Source organism: Podarcis gaigeae (genome assembly GCF_964106915.1).
Source record: "Podarcis gaigeae genome assembly, chromosome: 8".
In the NCBI taxonomy this organism is placed as follows: domain Eukaryota; kingdom Metazoa; phylum Chordata; class Lepidosauria; order Squamata; family Lacertidae; genus Podarcis; species Podarcis gaigeae.
This window is the reverse complement of record NC_139684.1, coordinates 2,308,719-2,330,437: the sequence shown is the minus strand read 5'-3', so window position 1 is coordinate 2,330,437 and position 21,719 is coordinate 2,308,719. Positions and strand designations below refer to the sequence as shown.

At 48.9% G+C, this 21,719-nt stretch overlaps 1 protein-coding gene across 6 annotated transcripts in view; it reads right to left on the bottom strand.

Annotated features, from left to right (window-relative positions):
• Positions 1-3,340: 3,340 nt before the first annotated feature.
• The window catches only part of FAM178B (family with sequence similarity 178 member B), a 178,660-nt gene continuing 160,281 nt past the window's right edge, over positions 3,341-21,719 (bottom strand). For 4 of the 6 annotated variants that reach the window (XM_083753204.1, XM_083753205.1, XM_083753202.1 and 1 more), the window contains 3 exons: positions 12,545-12,622; positions 9,151-9,318; positions 3,341-3,700 (listed from right to left, as the gene is read on the bottom strand). In XM_083753204.1, coding sequence (XP_083609330.1) covers positions 3,680-3,700; positions 9,151-9,318; positions 12,545-12,622 — 267 coding nt within the window. In that variant the 3' untranslated portion in view covers positions 3,341-3,679. Of the gene's footprint in view, positions 3,701-9,150; positions 9,319-12,544; positions 12,623-20,846; positions 21,449-21,719 lie in introns of those variants that run through there. The other 2 variants (XR_014567558.1, XM_083753207.1) reach the window with 2 other exon arrangements.

Below are 21,719 nucleotides of genomic sequence, written 5' to 3'. Positions count from 1 at the left end.
GGAGCCCAGACGGAAGTGGTTCCCTGTCCTGGCAGACATAAGCATCTGGGCTGCCTGATTCCACCACCCAAAGAGGAATCACAGCTTTGCTGCTGCTGCTGCTGCTGCTGCTGCACACAAACTGCCGCCCACACAACCGCTTCCCTGCATGACAAATGGACAAAGAAGTCATCCATCTCCTAATGGGAATGCCCAACGGGTCCCCTCTCAGCTGCTTGCAGCGACTTCTCAGCCCTAGTGAAAATGGCTGCAGGCCAGATCCAGGCCCACTGGCATTTCCTGCTTACAGGTAAAATATGCTGCTCATTCAATCCAGCAACTGTTTTAGCAGGCTGGCCCTATGCAGAACACCCATGTGTGGACGCACGCATGCACACTTTGTGTGGCTGCATGGCAGGAAATTGAGGGTGGCAACCATAGAACTGGATGGCAGGTAGGGGGGGTCAGGAATGCAATCCGGGGACCTGTCAGGCCACTACTGTTGCAAAGGCAGGCCTGATTATTTTGATTATTGGAGGGAGTGTGCACAGCAGGAGGTGAGAAACCTCAGGACTGGACTTCTACAGAACCGCACACACCTGCCAACTGGACAGTACTAAGTTAGCAAAGGTTGGGTTAACCCTTTGTGCCAAATCAGCAGTGGAAAAGTCCTTCTGCAAGGAAGCTGGTCATTGCTTTGCCTGGGAAGTCTGAGATGGGAGAAGGGCCCACAGGACCTGCTCAGTCCCCCCCCCCTGAGTGTCTGCTATGGCACTTCCTTGCCTCTGGACGTCCCTGTCCATCTCCATCAGCCAGACCCACTCGGCTGACTTTCAGGAAAAGGAAGATGCCGGCTTCCTCATTGGCTTTGAACATGGGTGCTCTCTTTGAATTGTTGGTGGTTCTGATTTGTCATCTGTGGGTTGTTTTAATTATATTTATAAGCTGCCTCTAGAATATCCCTTGCTTTAGAAGGCAGGGTATAAATCTTTCAAATAACATTTCCCCGCCATATGAATAAACCACCCATGGCTTTACGAAATTAAAATAGATTCTGAACTCTGCTGGCGATGGAGTTACCACCATCCTTCCTCCTGGCTGTTTTGTCTTCCAAAGGGAAGGCCATTTTAATTTACTGCTTCATTCCTGCTGGAAGGACCTCGCCAGTGAGGCCTCCTTGACATCGAATTAACAGCGTCTGCTTCCCAGGTACCAAGGAGCACCTGGCTGGTTGATGCGGAAGCAGGATGCTGAACTGGACCTGCCTTCTTCTCCAGACTCGTGGCCAGTGGGGGAATCCTTACTGCTTGCATCGCCATGGCTGCTGAAGGCACCGGGGCAGCTCCCCGCCTTCCAGCCGCGGCAGCCCGCTTGGTGATGGGCTTACGAAGATCCCGGCCCGCTCTCGGGACTCTTCTCGCAGCCAGGCGCCTGAGCGCACGGACCGCCCTCTGGGCTCCAGGCCGGCGAGGCGAGAGCCCCCGCGGCAGCGGCGTCGGAGGTTGAGCTCCCCGAAGGCAGCTCCTTCCCGGCGATCAGGCGGCGCCTGGAAGCAAAGGCGGGTCAGGGGCAGCTAATCCTCTAACAGGATCGGCGCGATCGCCTTGATTTCTGGCGGGGCGGGGCGGAGAGCGAGCAAAGAGCAGCGGATCAGGCGTCCCTGCAGCCGGGGCGCAGCCTGCCGTGTCTGCCCACCTGCCCGGTGACCTTCGGCCCGGGCCTGATCCAAGCCCTTTCCTCCCTGTTTGAGCCCGGCAGATCTTACTTACTTACACACTCCCAGCCCTCCCCTGCACTCCTTGCTGCAGCGCCTCCGTCGTTCAACAAGCTAAAGCCTCCATCCCGGGCCATGAAAACCATCACCTGCTGATTTCTGGGCACCCAGTCGCTGTTTAAAGGGAGGACTGTTCTGTGGTTCTCCATGTCTGATCTAGCGGAGATTCCTGCGCTGCAGGGAGTTGGGCTAGATGACCCTCGGGGTCCCTTCTATCGCTATGACTCTAAGGAGACAGGCCTTCCCGTCTCAGTCTGGTCCAGGGAAGCGACTCTCCCTCCACAGGGCTGCTTCCTGGGAACTGAGCCACACTGAGCGCAGGACCTTCTTGCTGGTGAATGTGCTGCAGCTGCAGCTGCCCCTCGAGGAGGAGAACCAGGCTTGGCTGGGGGCAGGAGCTGGGTGGAAGGTTGGCTATGCTTAAGCACAGGGGGGAGCGCCAGTTTGCCCCTCCCTGAAACCCTGGAGTGCTGCTCCCACTCGAAGCAGACTAGCCTCCTCCCGCCTGGGAACTGTGTTCTGGACTACAGCTTCGCATCAGCCGTGTCTACAGCACCACCCCAAACAGCGGAGTCCCCGATGCTGCGCTAGGTGGAGCAATGGCCTGGCATAAGGCAGCTGAGTCTGGATGGGGCACCAGCCACCCAGCAGCCGCTTCCAGAGAACTTCCTGGTGGATTGAACCCCACGCAAGCGAGTGGTTGGGAGCGGGTTGCAGCTATTTGGCTCTTTCAGGTCCCTTTATTTTGAGGCAGAGAAGTCTCTTGAATGGAAACGGAGATGAGCGGGGTCTCTCACGTATCTTGCCCACCTGAGTCTGCAAATGTGTCCCCTCCTCTCTCGCCTGCCTATTCGGAGTGACATTTGGCTAGTGGTACATGGTGGCCGCCAACTTAAATGACTCTGTAAGGTCACAGTGCCTGGGTCATGGAGGGTTATCTTGCGACTCCCCCCACCCCCTTTTCTATTTTCAGTTGGCTTTCTACAGCTGCTTCTTGTTGCCCAGCCAAGACACTCCTCAGAGCGAGATCAATAAGCAAAAAGATGGTGGTGGGTTGGAACTGCACACCAGTGTGCTTTAGACAGAGCAGTGACTCCTCGGGCGCTTTGTCATGCAAGCGAGCAGCATGCATCGACTCCAGGTTTGGGAGGATCCTTGGACAAGACACTCTCCAGGGCCCCCCCTCCCTGCATCTACCTGCTTGCAACAGCAGGTCCAGGGCACTCTCCTCACCTGCACTGAGCCCTTGGCAAATGCTGACCCTTGGCGCCAGCTTGTAGCAGCTTTGCAAGGCCTTGAGTCCTTTCAACCTGATAGCTAGTTTGAACCCAGAGCCTGCTGCAGGTGAATCATGTGTGCCTCTTAGCACTGACCTCTGCTGCGCAAACGCCTGGTGGTTCTGTAGACCCACCAGCAGTTCAGGAAGTACAGCCTCCGTTTCCTCCAGGTCCCTTTCCTGATCTCCCCGGTAAGTAACAAGAATCCAGCATGCTTTTAAGAGTCCTCTCCACACCCTTGATGTGGCCCATCGCCATGCAGTAGAGCACTTACTGTTACAACCTCAGGGAACAGCCAGGAAGAGAGAAATAAAATCCATTAAAAATGACATTTATTTTGGCCTCCTCTGTGCAGAGAGGGGTGGATATTCCTTCCTTGAGCGTTTTTGCTTGAAAGGCACACTTCTTAAAGGCACAAGGTTGTGCAAATAAATAGCAAACATTGTTAGCTTAGCCCTTGAAAGAACTTTTCTCCTTTAGAAAAAAAAGGTTTGAAACCCAAGTTAAAAATGCCTCTGCGGCTGAGGAACTGGGGGGGGGACTGGGGGGGGGAACTGTTGTGCGCCTGCCTTACTCCACCAAACTGCTTTGCTGGGCTCCTTGCTGCTGCTCCCTATGGCAAAGCCCTGGTTTCTTGGGATATGTCCCATCAGACGTTTTCATTCTGGCCCTAAGAGGGGAGGAAAACACAAGGACAAACTCTCAGAAACATATTTTGCAGCAGACGCCAGCTCTGGGGGGCAGCTATGAGCTACGGAAGCAAAGCCTCCTGCAGACACTGCCGCTCTTGGCCTGCTGTCCCCCCCCCCCCTTCCACCTTGATTATTGCAATTATTGCTCAGCTGTCCTCCAAGGATCCCAAGGTGGTGCAGGTGGTTCTCCCACCTCTCATTCTATCCTCACAACAACCCTGTGAGGAACGTTAGGTGGAGAAACTGTGGCTGATCCGTGGTACACCCACCCAGTGAGCTTCAGGATTTGAAGCCTGGACTCCTGGGTCCTGCCTCAACATTCTGCCCACTGGACCACACTGGTTCTCCTTCTACACCCACAGCCATTGAGCACTGCTCTCATCTGCGTCCCCTTTTCAAGTAAACAGGCATGACGTGACTTTTCCTCTCCGCTAAGAACATCAGCAGAGCCTGCTGGATCAGGCCAATGGCCCTTCCAGCCACGGTGGCCCCAGGTGCCTTTGGGAAACCCTCGAGCAGGACCTGAGGGTTTCCAACAACGCTCCGCTCCTGTGGCTGCCAACAATGCAACCCTCTGACTGCAGAGGCAAAGTCCAGCCAGTGGGGCTAACAGCCATGGGCAGCCCCACGGAAATCTATCTCCAAGGAGCAGAACTTCCCACCAGAGCAGATGGCTGTGCTTCTGCACAAGCTGAGCCCTGGCAACTCTTGCTCTTGCGCTTGCTTTGCTTTGCAGTGTTCCAAGAACATAGTCCAAAGCAGCTGTGGCTACTGTTAAAATGTATGGCTCTAGGCAGCATATGCTGACTGAGTAGCGGGGGGGGGGGGCTCTTCCCTTCCAGATGGATGCACGAGGTGGTCAGGACAGGCAGGGCTTTGAACATCTGCTGCAGGGGTTTTTGCTTTGTTTGTTTTTTATTAATTAATTAAATTTATATACCACCCTTCATCTGAGGATCACAGGTGGTTTACAGTACAAAAACACGAAAAGCAACATAGTAACAAAACAAACCTCCCCTCCACAGTTTAAAAGACCATAGATTGTTAGCCTGATTACATAAAAATGCTTTTGCCTGGCACCTAAAGATATGTCATGAAGGTGCCCGGCAAGCCTCCTTGGGGAAAGCATTCCACAAATGGGGAGCCACCACAGAGCCTGCTTTGCCCCCCTGTACTTCTTGTGGAGGAGGCACCAGAGGAGGATCGCAGGATCCTTGAGGTACTGAGGTTCTGCCTCAGGCAGCCAAAGAGTCAACCAGCCCCTTGTGGGGGAGCTTTCTATCAGCACATCTGGGTCTTCTAGTGCATGAGCAAGCAGGACATGGTGCGGCTCAGAAGTAACCCCTACGGGCAGCTTTCTCCCTCTCCTGGCCCCTGCAACATAGGTGGGGGAAGGGGCCAGGGAAGACTGTCAGGCAGGAGGAGAATGCCAAGGACAGGTCTGCAAAAGCACATTAATCTGCACACATGGCAAACCCTGTGGCTGGGGGTGAGGAGCCAACCTCTGCAGATTCACATTTTGTGTGACAGGACAGGGATTCTGGCTCTGTTCTCCCTTGTGGAAAAAGGGAGGGGATTTAGGGTGATGGTCTGGGAACGGCTGGTGGTGTTAGAGATCAAGACACACAGTTCCTGAACACCAAAGTGACAGCCTCTCCTCTGCCCCCTGTGGAGGACTGGGGTCACCCAAAGGCATCTGGGGGCATGAGGCAAATGGCATTTCCCACCTCACAATAGCATGAGACGTCATGAGGCATAAAACATAAAGTGAAGCTTCTCTGCACATTACAATAAACAGGAGCTGTGCAAGAGCACTGCTGGAATTTATATCGCCAGCTTAAAAAAAATTGCTCAAGAAACTTTGCAGAGTGCCATTTGCATGGATGCATGGATGGCACTGTATTACAAATAATTCAGTGTGTCCCTTTCCTAAAGAACACTTGCTCACAATGCTGAAACTCACAAGGTGTCCACACACCCCAACCCCGTAGGCAGCTATTGATGCATCCAGCACTCTCCTCCTGTCCTGGCTGATTGGATTAAAAGAGGGCAGCCACCAGGTCAGGAAGGGAAGACAACTCATTAAACTCTGTTTAGTAATTAAGTGGGCAGTAACAGCTCTGAACCCCTTTGATTTGAGCCACGCTGATGAAGATCATTTCCTCTCTCCAGCCCCCCCCCCATGACTTCAGGCCACACTAGCAGGAAAGGGCCCAGCCAGCATTAACTCCTGGGCGGAGAAGAGTCATGGAAGTGGTGCTTCTGTTTCCCATCACGTTTGCACAAAAGGATGTAAGCATCCTCCCAGCTCGTAAATCAGGGATTGGGGTGGGAGTGCTAGGCAGCCCTCTTGGGCTTCCTGGGTGCAGGAATGGGTCACAAAGGTTTGGAGGTTATTCCAAATTTTGAGGTTTGTAGTTGGCTGATTGCCAAAGAATGGATGCTTTTGAATTATGGTGCTGGAGGAGACTCTTGAGAGCCCCATGGACTGCAAGAAGATCAAACCTATCCATTCTGAAGGAAATTAGCCCTGAGTGCTCACTGGAAGGACAGATCCTGAAGCTGAGGCTCCAAGACTTTGGCCACCTCATGAGAAGAGAAGACTCCCTGGAAAAGACCCTGATGTTGGGGAAGATGGAGGCACAAGGAGAAGGGGACGACAGAGGACGAGATGGCTGGACAGTGTTCTCGAAGCTACCAGCATGAGTTTGACCAAACTGCGGGAGGCAGTGGAAGACAGGAGTGCCTGGCGTGCTCTGGTCCAGGGGGTCACAAAGAGTCGGACACGACTAAACGACTAAACAACAAAGTACAAACCCCATGTTACATGTATCAGTTGCTCAGTTTGTGAGATGCTGCAAAATGCAGACGGGTTTTTTTTTTTGTTGCAAAACAACTGCCAAAGTTTGGCAGAGGTCTGGAAGAGATCCAAAATTTTGTAGTTAATTTCCCTGGTCAGAAAGCCTCTGCTGTGGTGCCCGGGACACTACTCCCAGGATCCTGCAGCCAGGCAAATCTGCCTGAGCAGGGCTGCAGCTCTCTCTGGCTTTGTAAGCCTGTACAGAAGACAAAGGATCTCATCCCCAGTGAGGCCCTTTCCTGCAAATCTCTGCCCAAAGCTAGTGATCAGCCTCGCTGGCATGGCACTCTTTCCCAAGGGGGGGGGGGAGTTTATTAACCCTTTCTTTCCCTCTAGAGCCAGTGCACTAAAATAAGATTCAAAAATTGTACAGAAATATGTACAAAGAAAACTCAAAATGTATAGAATTGTATCTGAGTTCTACTCAGAGTAGACCAACTGAAATGAAGGAACCTAAGTTAATCATGTTCATTAACTTTAATGGGTCTGAGTAGGACTGGTATTGGAGTCAACCCACAATTTCTTGGTATACTGGCAATATAATATTGTTGCACTTAACTATGTTGGCACAGATTTGAACGCACCAAGGTTTTGTGCATGTTCAGCTGTGCATCTGACCTGCCCCCTGCAGATCCGAGTCCACATTCATAGCATGTTTGCATTTCTGCCCAGTGCTATTTTTCTAGAAAAACAGGTGCCAGAACTCTCTTATCATGGCAATGATGCCTACTTGAGAGGTGCCGGAACTGAGTTCTGGCGAGTTCCAGCTGAAAAAATACCCTGCTTCTGTCTCAGTGACGTCTGTACTGGCTTGGTCATGTCCACAGAATGGAAGATGGCAGGATTCACAAGGATATGTTTTACAGGGGGTTGGCTTCAGGCAACATCCCCCCCCCCCCGAACAAGATTTAGTGAAGATGGGAGAGCGGCCAGTCCCTTGCCTCATCACCTTTCAGGCCACATCTGATTGTTTCCCAGGAACGCCTAGACTTCTGGCAACTCAGCTGGCCTCAAACACAGAACGGCAATTGCTTTAATCTATGAAATGGACCGGTGTACAAACAAACAAAGGATTGTCTAGCCTGTGTTCATAGTCATACTGAGTTCTTTAAAAGATAGGAACCTTCTGAAGATAAACCAATGTGTTGTAATTTAATCTTGAACAGGGAGCAGCCCTTCCAACCTCATAGAGAATCTTGCACCATCATACTAAAATCTCATTGTACCCTCCTACGGAAATCTGAAACGGAGCCCAGAGTCCCCTCACCCAGACCAGGGAAGCTCTTTTCTAGCCAGGTCTGCATCCTGCAGAGATTGCTTTGCTCTTCTCCTGGGGGTGCTGCTGTGGCCTGCAGTCACTGGGAGTAATGGAGACGGGGAGGTGGAAAGCAAGGGAAAGTGTGGTTTTCTTGCACCACAAGTACACACAAGCTCCAGGTGGGTTTTTTGGTTAATATTCTGGAGCTGTCCAGGACCAAAGCAGGAACTGCTGGGAGCTTGCCCACTCCTTGCTTTGGGGTACAAGTGAAGTCTTTCTTGGCTGACCTGCAGCACAAATGGCACCAAGTGGACCAGGCTACCTGGGAAAGGGGTGGCCTCTCCTCCCCTGCAGGTTTTTAAACAGAGGCTGGATGGCCATCTGCCAGGGATTCTTGAGCTGTGATTCCTGCATTGCGGGGGGTGGGACAAGATGACGCTTGGGGTACTTCCAACTCCGCAATTCTATGATTCCAAGTCAGACACAGCTCTGGCACGCTTGATCCCTTTCCTCCTTGTTCTGCTGGCTCCGAGCTGTGGGCTTCTTGCCACCCAGCAGGGACGGGTGTGTGTGTCATGTGTGATTAGCCACAGACAGCTGGAGATGGAGCCACAGCTGCCAGGGTCCCATGCATCCCAGGCTGGCTTGAAATACTGCCAGGCTTTTGGTGGACTATCCAAATGACATCCCCCTTACACACACACACACACACACACACACACACACACACACACAGAACAGTTCTCCTGGTCCTCCCAGTGGCTGTGGTCAGACTGGTCTCTGTTTTATTGTATTGCCCTTAAGGGCACCCTCCCATCATCTTCAGCTTGCCTCATGGTGGCATTTTAGCTCCTTTCACGTGTTTTGTTCCACTGCACTTTTGTGTGAGTGTGTGAACCTGCTTGTGCTTGCTGGCCTGGCTCAGCTCTGGATGCTCTGCTCGGTGGTACAGCAGATGTCTTGCCTGCAGAAGGTCCCAGGCTCAGCCCCTGGCACCTCCAGACTTCCTGAAACCCTGGAGAGCTGCTGCTGGTCAGTATAGAGAATACTAAGCTAGAAGGACCCATGTCAAGGCAGCTTCTTCTGTTTGGTGAAAGCTGTAAAAGAGCCTATCCATGTTCCAAAATGCAGGTGCATCCGCTCCATCCGTGAAGCCAGGATCCTTTGCAGAGTTTGTGTGCACAGAGGCTCTTTCACACCTTCTCCTGAATACAGGACAGGGAGAGAAGTTGTGACCCTTCCTCTGCCTCACCATCTGCTCACTCACCCTTTCCCACGTCTTTCCAGGTCCCTCTTTACATGGAAGTTACCTGCAGGGAGGTTATCTTGAGCCAGCCCCGAGAATGCAGCTCCTCCCACTTGAGAAAGGTTTGGGCAGCCAGGTCCTTGAGCTCAGTGCGGTACATGAGGCCAGCGTCTTCCCGTATGCTGGTGGTGATGTGTTGCTGCAGCTGGATGCAGAGCTGCTGGAGGTGCCTCTGGTGCGGGAGCAAGGGGAGCACAGAGTCAAGGGAACAGAAAGGCAGGAAGAGAGGCATCTATCAGGGAGCAGAAGCTGCTCTCGTCTGGTGAAGCATTAGCAGAGTGCAGAATAACTTTGTGTTTTTTTAAATATATATATATCAGAATTCTGCACCAGGGTAGATGATATCCTGCATCCAGGGAAAGCCACATTCTGCAACCTGAACAAATCATGCATTTATATCTTTATGTGTTAAAGGGGGTTATTGGTTTGTTTTGTTCTTGTTTTTATTATGCATTTTGTGTTTCTATTTTGTGGTATGCAAATATATTAAATAAAATAAATAAATAAAATATTTTTGGGTACCAGACATCCTTTTCATTGCACTTTTTCATGATTTGTACTCATGATGCTACTGTTGCCTTCAATACTGCTTACTGTATTTCCCCACAGCAATACTTTTTCTGAGCATTGCCCCCATGCCCCTGCTTACAAAGACCGCTGGGCCTTTAGCTAGATGTAATTAAAATAGAGACTTCCGGGTTAGCGCCATCGGTTAATGGCGGATTCCCTCCGAGCTCCGGAGGGAATCGGCTCCGTAGAAGACGGGTCTTGCCGCGGCGACGACGCGGGGACCCTCAGAAACCACAGGCGCTGCAGCCTGTGGACCTGGTGACTGGCACCATTTGCACCCCGACCCGCGAAGGAGCCTTTTTAAAGGCTACGGAACAGGGGATGGGGAGCGGCGCGGTGCTGTGAGTCGACTGCTTCTCCTACGGAGCGAAACCGCATGCCATGGCCGGAGAGCGCTGACTTCTTCTTTTGAACATTTGGACTCTAAAAGTAACAACCCGTGAGTAGTACGGAAATTGGAACTACAAAGGGAAAATTCTTTTTTTTCTGAATTAGGCACGATCGGGGAAGGCGCAAAAAGGAAGTCCGTCTCCCCGTCCTGTAGACAATTTAAAGCAAGGATTAGATAACTAAGGTCGAGAGAACTCTTTTTTCTTTACTGGATAAAGGTTATTAATTTCACGATTTGGCAGTATAAGAAATTTTGCTGGAGGATAAGAGTTGATTTTGATTTTGAGAGCTGAAGTGCAACCCCCCAGGACCCGGGAGTGATCCGCGAGAGAGCCTGTTGAGGAGACATAGAAGAGTTTGACAGCTGTCAAACTAGCTGTCAAAGCTGAAAAAAAAGAGAACTTTGTTTCTGTTGTCTTTGCTGGCTATATTTGTTACAATTTGGTTTTAAACTGTTGAAAACAAAGAAGAACTGAAACAAGTTAACCTGACTTTTGGATTGGAGCTGGAAGGAATACTAAGTAACCAGAATCCCTCTAGAGGGGGTTCAGGGACACTACAAGAATGGCTGCAGGTGGAAAAATACAGGCTGAACTGGACAGAATGTTTTTTCTCTTGGGAAAGTTACAAGGTCAAAGTGAAGTTTTGGCTACAAATGTTACAATTATGAACTTAACAGCAAATAAACTCACTGAATTTGATAAGGACTTGACTCAAGAAGCCCATGCAGCTGAACAAGAAAAGAAATCTGAGATTTTTGAGAGAGTGGAGAAAGAGATACGTGCTGTTCCAGAGGAGAGGGAAGGAGGAGCTGGAATGCCGCAGATGATAAAGGAGAGCCAGAGGCCTGCCAAGATGGATACAAAGGAAAACAAGATTTGGATGATGAAAATCTGGTTTGAATTGGAGAATGAAGAATGGAGAGATCTCCTCATGGGGAGATCTGAAGACCTATGGATTACAAATCTGATTAAGGTGGAAGCAGGAGCTTCTGGGACATTTGGGACATTTGGACTTAAAAGGAGTAAGAAACAAGATTTGGGCCCTACTTTTAAATATGGAGCTCTGGCTGGAAAAAATATGGACCCTATTGGGACAGAGTTTCTCCGAGACTTGGTGTTCAATATAAAGGACTATCAAAAAAACCGGCAGAGAGGAATTGAAAGAGAATTAAGAGCCTCGGACGTGAGGTCTCCAGGCTGATAGTTGATAGACTGATGGACATTTGTTGGGGATCGAAACCGGGAAAGGGGGGGGGGTGGGATTTTGGGAATCCAAAGGGTGTACAATTATATTTTGTTTCCTTTTTACTCTGTTTTGTTACCAGTATAAAAACTGGGAAATTCGTGAAAGGGAACTTGGGTCGACTTTAGAAAAGGGTTTAAAGAATGAGCATTGATGTACAAATTGAGGTTTATAAGTTTAAATTGGTTAATTAAAACAAATTAAATATAATAAGGCAAAATTTGGGGACAAGAACTTGCTGAGCTAATAATTGGAACTGGAATACAAGAAGGGGAGGTGTGGGGAAGTCAGGGAAAGATGTTACTGAAAATAAGGAATGTAAATGCTATGTGTTTTTTAAATTTTTCTTTTGTTTTTCTTCTTTTTACTTGTTTTTTGAAAATTTCAATAAATATCTTTTTTAAAAAAGATATAATTAAAATAGATAGCATGGAGGTCAACCTTCTCCCACACATGCAGGGAGGTTTCATGTGCAGGGCAGTGGGGCGGCCTTCAATCAGAAATGCTGCTGCTATGCTTAAAGAGTGATGACTTGATTCTGCTAGTTGTATAATAATAATAATAATAAATTTTATTTATATCCCGCCCTCCCCAGCCGAAGCCGGGCTCAGGGCGGCTAACAACATTAAAACAGTATTAACACAGGGCTGCCTCCGAAGGGAGTCTGAAGAGAAACAAGGCAAAAGGAGAACTGGAGAAGCTCTGGACCAAGCCATACATTACACAGTTGAGGGAGGCTTAAGACAGGTTTGTGTGTAATATGTAGCTCAGTCCAGACCTTTCCCCCAGTTCCCCTTTGCTTTCCTCTTGCTTTTGCTTGGACTCCCTTGGGAGTGGAGCCACTTCTCTGCCCAAGCGCACCCTCCCAGGGGCTGCTAGGCTACCATTCAGCTACCACTGCAGCCCCACAGCTGAGTTCTGCTTTGTGCCACTCCCAGCCCCACGGTTGCTCTGAGCTAGGACTTTTTGTTGCTTCTGTGTGTTGTGTGTGTGAGCTGGCTCCAGCAAAGCCGTGAAGCTGCAGTTTATGCTGCCCACAAAGCTGGCCTGCCTCCAGCCTTCTCCTCCACAACACCAGGCTAAATGTCACACACAGTGCAGTTTTCATTTCTCCTGGTGAGCAATCTGTTCTCTTAGCTGGCCTGGGCACAGCCCCCTTTTCAACATAGCCACTCTCTGCTGTCCTTGCTCACCTGATCTCTCAGAGAGACAGCCGTGGTTCCCACAACCACATTGGCCAGTGTCAGGAGGCTGTAGCAGAGGTAGCAGGCCTGGAAGAGAGAGGGAGGTAGAGGCATATCATTTGGAAGTAGGTTAGCTAGCGAGAGAGAGAGAGAGCGATTGGCCCAAGGTGACCCAGTGGGCTTCATGGCTGGGCTCCCAGGCCCCAGCCCAGAATATTAACCTCTACACCAGCTCATGCAACATTCAACACACACACACACAGAGAGAGAGAGAGAGAGAGAAAGAAAGAAAGAAAGAAAGAAAGAAAGAAAGAAAGAAAGAAGCAGGTGTGTTTCTAGACTGAATACTCTCTCACTACCCAGACGCCGCTCTTCTGTGGTAAGACACAGGTAGAACTGCAACTGAGCTTCTGGATTACTGCAGTTGTTCTGTGCCCCCCACTATGTTCTCTCCACATTAGCAGGAGTGATGCTACTGCTGTGGGTGGAGCCCTTTTAAACTTAGCACCCATTCCGTATAATGCTTGCGGCTGGTGGGTGACATTAATTGTTGCTAGAAAAACCTTTTCCAGTTTATAATGAAAGAGAGGTGGCACAGGGCTGTAATGCAATGGTACGATCACATGATACTACTACAGAGCCAGAGCATTAGAGGGTTTTAGCACTGCGGTTGCTTCCAGATGACCTCTTTATTGAGCATTTATCCTGATTTGTTTGCAGGGAGATCAGACAATGCCAGCTATGCACCGAGCATTCACTCCTTTTCGTTTGTGGGGAGGTCAGAGGATGCTGTGTCAGAGCAACTGTTACCTGTCACTTTCCTTACAGCAAGAGTCTGATTTTGGGGGTGGGGAAGCAGGCTTGTTGTGCATGAGCACCAAGCACCTTTAACCTGAATTTGCCAGTATGCAAATGAATCCAATCTGAAAATAGGAACAGTTGGGAAGCACCGTTGAAATGTCCTTCACATTAGAAATAAATTAAAATAGCGGAGGAAACATTTCAGCTGTGGAGAATGCACTGCTTCTGGAAAACGTTGGACTTTCTGCAGTGTGGAAAAAGTTGGAAGGCCCGCATGGAAAATAGAGGATGACAGAGGTTTGATGCCCTCTAGAGAGAAAAGGAACAAAGCTGCCAGACCCTTCCCTCAGCCTCCTGGGACTCCCTGCCTCTTCTCAGGACAGAACCATGGATGGCCAACCCAGCTGGTGTCCAGCAGAAGGAGACAGACAAATGACCATGCAAGCTTTATCAGTTTTGGGGCCCCATGGCCACTAGCCCCACTGCTTCCAGCGGCCTGCCCTGCTAGCAACTAGCCCACCCTGCAGGGAGAGCAAGACCCCTCCTAGGTCTGCCCACTTGCACAACTCCCAGCTCATGTCAAGGGGGCTTTTGCACAGGAACTTCTCAGTGGATTGGGGCTTGGGCAGATCTGTTGGTCTCCTACCCTCTGCCCTAAAGGGCATGAAAATCCTGCTGCCTTGTTTTGCTGGAAAGCTTAGGTTGCAAGCCTAACTCCACGCACCCGGCAGTTTAAGTCCCACTGAATTCAACAGGGCTGACTTCTGAGTAAACATGGTTAGGAAGCCACTACTGAACAACTTGCTTTGTATCACAACAAACTTTGACTGAAAAAGTCCCCCAATGAATCTCTCTGCTTGATAGTTAGATATTGTAGCCACAAGCAAGCCGCCAACTTGGTGTACTGAGATTTGTCTCGTAGGGAGAAGGCAGAAGGACAAAGAAGTTCTGTATAGAGTGGAAACTCAGTCTCCCCTGCAAACAAGTGGAGAACTAGAATCTATCCAAGCCCTTTGCAGCTGCCAGGTGAGTCAGCCCTGCAGCTGTTGTCTCCCAAGATAAAATCCACCTTATAGTGCAGCAGGGAAGGGGTGTGGCTCTGTTAGGGCTGACACACGCCTGGGATTTCCTGGACATTACCGGGATTTCAAAGGCAGAAGTGACATCCGGGGGAATTTCCAATTTCCGGAAGGCAGCAGTTTGTCCTGGATCTTTGGCAAGTAAACAATTTTTTTGCCGTTTTTGTAAAGAAAAGCTCAACAATATTTGGGGTGTCCTGGTTTTTACTTTTTGAAATATGGCAACCCTAGGCTCCGTGCTCCTGCCTCAGCCTCTGCCCCCACACCTGTCCCTGCCAGTGCCACCTGTCCAGGCCTGAAAGTCTCCCCAGCTTCTATGCCAGACTTCATGGAGTCCCTTGTGCAAACCGTCCTTCCCACAGATGTCCTGCAGCTCAGCTCGTGGCAGCAGAACTCCTCAGCTCTTGCTTCAGCTGTGGAAGACGGCAGCCAACTTACTGCAGGGCAATGGAGAAAAGAAGATCAGGGTAGGTGTGTGTGTTAAACCACGTATCTGCTTCCAAAGGTATCAACAACAGAGCGATTAGAGTGGGAGGAGGCCTGGCAGGCCATCTGCTTGAACTCTCCGTTCACTGCAAGATATTCAGAGTATCTTCAGCAGTAGACGGCCATCCAGCCTCTACGAGTTCCTTCCCTCTCCCACCTTTTCCTTCAGCAGAAGTTACACAGGTCAACTTAGTCAGTAAGTTCCATTCAGTTCCATGGAGCTGCCTGCCAGTAAGTGAGTATAGGAATGCAGATTTGTAGCCTGCCTGCTTCCTGAACAAAGCAATCTAGCCTCTGATCCATTGTGCTGCCTGGTGTTTGGAGGCAGAGGACATGTCTTTCTGCTCAGTTCTGCCTGGCTGTGCTGGACTTCACTGATGGGGAGACTCAGCTGCCTAAAAGCACACACCACTTGGAGCTACTGCTGGTGGCATCCCAACTAGTGGCAGCCAGTGCAAAGCCCCCAAAAGGCGTGTTTCGGAGGCAAGAGGGGGAGTTGTGCCCAAAGATCCACTGGATCTTCAGCCAGTCCAGGCCTGCTGGTTACCTGCTTTTCTTAGGGCTGCCTTGCATCCAGAATTTCCTGGACATACAGCACTCTGAAACAGTGTCTGGGCGGAAATCACTTGAATGTCTGGGAAAACCAGACATGGCAACCCATGTCAAAATTCAAGATTTTGGTGAATTTCCTTAAAAATATCTGAACAACTTCATTTTTCATTCAAAAGTTCAACTTTGACCCCAAAAAGCTCAACATTTTCACATTTTGACATATGGCAACCCTAGCTTTTCTTGCTGGCGCAAAGTGGCAGGGCTCCAGGGTTAGGATGGAGGTCCCAAGGCTGAAATCCTGTGCCCACTTTGTTGTGGCCAAGCCCCATGGAACTCACTGGGACTTAAAGGTTAGTAGAAGTGTGTAACTCATGGGATCCTGAAGCTCTGCCTTGTATTCCAAAGAGATGGTTATGCTAGTTTTTGCAGCAAGAATAAAAACACCTTACAGCACCAGAAAAAGCAGCAGAATTCTTCTAGTTTACATTTTCTTGGATGAGAGCCCACTTTGTCTGATACATGACACATTATCCTTAGCGCTCTCTCTCTCTCTCTCTCTCTCTCTCTCTCTCTCTCTCTCACACACACACACACACACACACACACAAAAAACAGGTGTGTTTTGGGGGGGTGTAAACAGTGGGCCAAAAGGCCAAGCAAAGGAAGAGGCTCACCCAGTATACATTTCTATGCAAAGCTCCAATGTCTGCAAGAGAAGCACGGTGGCCATTTGCAGCAGGAGTAATTACCGTAATGATAAGGCAACCTGCCTAGCTTCTTATCTTACATACATACAAGCTTTGCATAGATTGGAAATGCCACCGATCTGCTGTTCCTCTTGCATTGCACGGCCTCCTGGCCCCAGATTGACAATCCATCTTCTGTAGGTTTCTGTGTTTCTCTGTCAACTGGGGATACCCTCATGCTTCTAACAAACTGGGCTTTCCTTCACAAAATCTTATGCCACAGTAAACCTGTAAGTCTTTAATAGTGCCACAAAACTCCCTGTAGTTTTATAAATGTGATTGCTGATGTTGATTAGCAATCTCAGCTGGAGCAGCTGGTAGCATCAAGGTCGTGGGGAATTCAAGCGGTGAATTAGTCAGAATACATGCCAGAGAGCTGTGGGCGAGCGAAGGGAGCAATACGGAAACCTTCCAGCTTTTGAATTGGGCTAAATATGTTGAAAAGCTGGCCCAGCCCCTCTGGCCTCCCCCAGCTTTGCATAGCTGCACATTGCACAATCCTGGGAGTCAGTTCTTCTGTGGAAATTCCTGATTTAGCCGGGTGATGTTTGTCCCAATTCCCTCTAGTAAGTCCCTTTGAAGATTTAACCTATGCTGGTGATCTTTCAACTAGCAAGTAACCCAGTAGCCAACAGGGAACCGTGAAGCATTGTGTGCCGTTTTGCACAAGCTTAGCCGAAGAGGTCAGCAGGTAAAGGGGTTTGCAGGTAAGCTGTTTGCTGTGGGGACGCCAGCAAATTGCATTAAGAGATTGCAAGACAAACAGGATTAAGCTTAGAGGTGGGAGACAATCTCCCTTTACCTACCAGCTCCCAAGTGCCAGAGGTGGTATCAGCTAGTCCCTTGTCTGATACATGCTACCATCTGGCACTGGAAAAGTCTGCAACTTCAGGTTCCCCCACCTTAAAAATAACCCCTATTTATTCATTTGAACATCTCACCAACTGCATCCCTGCACTGCTGAATAAGTTAGCCCATTGTCAGTATAAACTGCAAAGTGGTTTGACTCTGCAGGATTGCATGTGTCTAAGTTGGAACCCCCCCCCCCTTTTAAAAATCTTTACCTCCAACATTTTCCTACATAATTAGGATTATTTTGTAAACCAGGGGTAGGCAACTTAAGGCCCATGGGCCACAAGCAGCCCATGGGGGTCATTTAACTGGCCCACAAGCCGCCCCCAAACTGCATTAAACCAGCACAGCGCGGAGACTTGCTTCCGCGGTGCCGGAAATCTCATCTGCACATGCTCAGGCGCCGAAAATCGCAGCCATGCACACGTGTGATCCGGCCCACGGAGGGATCTCCGCTGGAGTGAACTGGCCCAGGTGAGGTAAACCTTGCCGACCCCTATAAACTGACAGATCACCTGAAAAAACATTGTGGACCACAGTTTTATGGAGAATGCTTTGGAAGAATGCCGTGATGTTTACTGGATGAAGGGAACAGTCTCCGCTTCCAAGTGTACATTTTGAAACACCCTTTACTAACTGAGGTAGCACATGTTCCTGAGACAAAAAGCAGCACTGCAATTATGAAAATGTTTTGCGCTCCTGTGCAGGACTTAAAACCCTGGAGCCTTTTTTGGAAGGCATGGCTGGAATATGAAAAGAAATAAGGAAGAGGTATAGTTCAATTGAGACTCACAATCTCAGGGTCATGCACTGATTTGATCCCCACGTTGGGCAAAGGATTCCTACATTGCAGGGGGCTGGACTAGATTATTCTTGTGGTCCTTTCCAACTCCACGATTCTATCATTCTAATGCTGAGAGTGCCTCTGAGAATATGTTCCCATCCCCACTGAGGAATCACAGTCCAGCTGTGAATAGAGATCGCTCTCTGAGTTTCAGCATTTCTCTTTGTAGACATGGGCCTCTTTTGCAAAACACAACCAGTAAAAACAAAGCCCCGTTGCCTCCGTAAGACATGGGAGCCCATGAATCAGACAGAGCATCTGAGAAGCCAGGCTACTCCTGACGGCTGGAGTGGTGCCTTTTCACACCCTGCCTCCTCTCCGCCTCCACACCCGGAAAGGGGAGCAGGTCGGGAGTTGCCAGCCCCAGAGCTAACACGTTCCAGGATGCGATTGTGCAGTGCAGGGGAAGGTTTTACCTGGAGCCTGTCCAAGTAGGGGAAGTGGAGGCCTGGGAGGAGAAAGCCCAGGCAGACAGATGGAGCTACGCATCACATAGGGCTGGCTCTCACTAGACCCAGCTAGACTTTGGGCATGTGGAGGGAATAGATGTTAGGAGCAAAACACAGGGTTCCCAAGACCCCCCTCCTTCGGTAGCTGGGAGGCAGATTCATAGAGTGCTGGCAGGTGTGTGTGTGTGTGTGTGTGAGAGAGAGAGAGAGAGAGAGAGAGAGAGAGAGAGAGAGAACCCTTGCATGGCTGCTTTTCTTCCTTGCTGAGCTCCGACATCAGAAACACCTGAGTGAAAAACAACTGGGGGGGGAGGGGGTAGAGAGCATCCCACCTGCTCAGGATTGAGGCCTGAGAAGCCCACTCATAATGTCTTTAAGGTGCTACTGGAAAGATTTTTTTTTTGTTTTTTCATAATGGATAAACACTGAAGACCTCTTTGTTGCCTAAAGTGCCAAGGGAGGCTCCTGATTCCTTATATCTCTGTCTTATTGCTGAGGTCTTTGGGGTGGGAGTCACTGTTAGTGGTCCCCCATGGCTCAGATGTTTGGTGCATGTCTGCCAGAAGGGCTTGGGGCCCATTTCAGCTGAGGTCAGACAGACCTCCTCCCTGCTGAGCTTCCAGCACCTAATAAAGACCTTCTGTGTCAGCTTTTAAGCACCTACTGAAAATGTTTCTGTTCAGTCAGATTTATGCAGGCAATGAAGAATACATCTTCCCATAACAACTGATTTCTGATTTCAACTTTTTAAATATGGTTTTTATTGTATCATCTTATGCACAATTGTTGTAAACTGCTTTGACATTTTTTTAATGAAAGCAGTAAATAAACAAATACTTTTTAAAAATCCCAGCAGGCATTTAAACTGAATTTTGACTTTATAATTTTAACTGATTTTTCTTTTCAATGTATTGAGACTCTTGTACATTGCTTAGAGGCAACTGCAATTAAGCATGTAAATTGTCAAAATAAATAAATAAAACTGAAACCACTTGCACAGGTCTGGCAGGTGCTTGTAGAGCAGAAAGGGACCACCAGGGTCATCTAATCCAACCCTGTGCAATGCGAGAAAGAGCCTCATCATGCTCTACTGACTGAACTGTTTCAGTGCTGATCTTAACCTTGCACATTTTTATAGTATTTTAATGTTGGGTTTCTTGCTTTTCTCAGCTGCCTTGTGGGACCTGTACAAGTTAAGACAGAATACAAGCAAATAGGATATAGGCAGGTTTGTCTCCCGCTAATTCAGCAGTTAAAAGACACAGAAATAAAATGGGTCTGATAACAGAGAAGGAAGAGCAGGAAGGGGAACGAAGTGCCACCCAGACTAATACAGGGAACTTCTAATCTTCTTAGCAGTAGAAATGTTCATGTTAAGAACCCAAAGTACACAAACCCCAGTGACAGATCGCAGGATGCGACACACATGACACCATCTTCGTGGGTATGATATGATTGCACAAAAATCTGCCCACGCCTTCCGTGTGTGTGTGTTCAAGCTGCCCTAAGCAAAGGCCAGCAAAGACCACCTTCTCTGCTCTGCCTCTTCCTAGCTGTTGCCAGGCACATCTCTGAGTGGTGTTCCCAGACAACTCTGCTTTTAAAGGACCAGCACACGCCAAGCGCCTGCCTCTCTTCTCATGTGTAATCTTCACATATCCACATATAATTTAAGAAATGTTAAGTGCAATTATTTGAAGGGATAATTAATTAGGCAGCTGAGGATAAAAGGGGGAGGTTGGGGAGGGTTATTTTTAATTGCCCAAACAGAGATATGCAATAATAGATGTTGGAATGCAGTCTGTTTTGTTGAGTAGAGAGAAAATGCTAATAAATATGTATCATTTTCCACCCTCCTTCTTTCTCTAATCCTATACTTTCCCCAGTTGCCTTCCAGCCAAGAATCTCTGAGCAATTAAAAGAGCTCTAATTAAGCATGAAAGAAAATAAAAAACCAAGGCAAATTAAAGTAATGAGTTGTTGGATAGCTGGGTTGGGAGTGGAGAGAAGGAAATTACAGAATCATCCTTCAAGCCCGGAGTGTAGTCTTGCCATCTACTAACTGCAAGATGAAAACTTCCTTGTGTTCAGAGCTATGCACACATACAGAAACAGGAGCGGGATAAATTCTACACATCTCTGGCACTGGAAGTTCAGCTTCCTGGCAATCTTTGCTTTCCTTCAGATACAGAAAGAAGGGGGAAATGGTGCAATCCAGAAGTGTGCATATGGTGGCATCAATATGTTCAGTGGAGGGTTGCCAGCTTTTCAGCACGCTTGTTGCTCTGCCCTTGCCAGCAAATTGATGTGCTGCTGGCACTAGCAGGTGATCACGTTCCTCTTCAGGCTGTGAAAAATCCCACCTACTTATTTCTGCTATTTTAAGTTGCTGTTAAAGGCATAGGTGCAAGCTTACTGGGCACCCCTATGTGGGACTTCCCAAAAAGCCTTATTTTGTGGCTAAAGTGGCTACCTTTTATCTGTTCCAGTGCTTTTAGAACAGTAGCCTGGCACAGAGATGAAGCAGCTTGGAGATGCAAGGCAGGAGGAACACCACCTGCTGATTTTCTGCATCTCCTGCTGCACTTTAAGGCATGGGAACAGGTCTAGCAGCCAGCCTTAAAATGGATCCTAAGGGCAGCAGAGAGGGAGAATGAGATGTTCCTGTTTATAAAAACACAAGACAATAGGCTTGCTGCACAAATACAAGCCCTGGGCACATTAGCACGGCCAGTCTTTGAACTGGCCACTGCACATGTGTCTTTAACAGTAGCAGCAACTGACTGGAGCACCCTCCGTCCGCCAGCTCTCTCTTGTGCCTTACGTCTGAAGAGCCTGATCTGTTGTTAAAGGGGGGGGGGGCGACACTGCCTGGCTGAAAAGATGGCAAGTCTAAGGGACATTGTTTGCTGCCCTGCACAAAAAAGCTGACCAATACTTTTTGGGGTTGCTGTTTGTTGTTTTTAACTTCTGTGTTTTTAGTAGCAGCTTGATTAGCAGGAGATAATCCTTAAACCCATGCTATGAATAAGCTTCACCTCTTTGTTTCTACAGTTCAAACCGCACTCAGTCACAGAAGCAGATTTTCCTCTCCTGGAGATCAGCTGGCAGCACAAACTGTTATCAGAGCTACAAATCAAAGGCTTCTTTACTAAAAAAGGTGAGGTTGACAGAGAAACGCCATGGAGGGTAGGTGGCCCGTCCCTAGGGCATATCTGTACATCTGCAAAAAATTGCTGGACTCAGGAGAATCCCAATTTCTTTCTTTCTTTTCTAGTAGTAATCTAGCTCTCACCCCCCCCCCATGTTGCACAAATGTTGGCAGCAAAAATACTGGACACTCAGGAATAAGGAGGTGTGTGTGTGTGTGTGTGT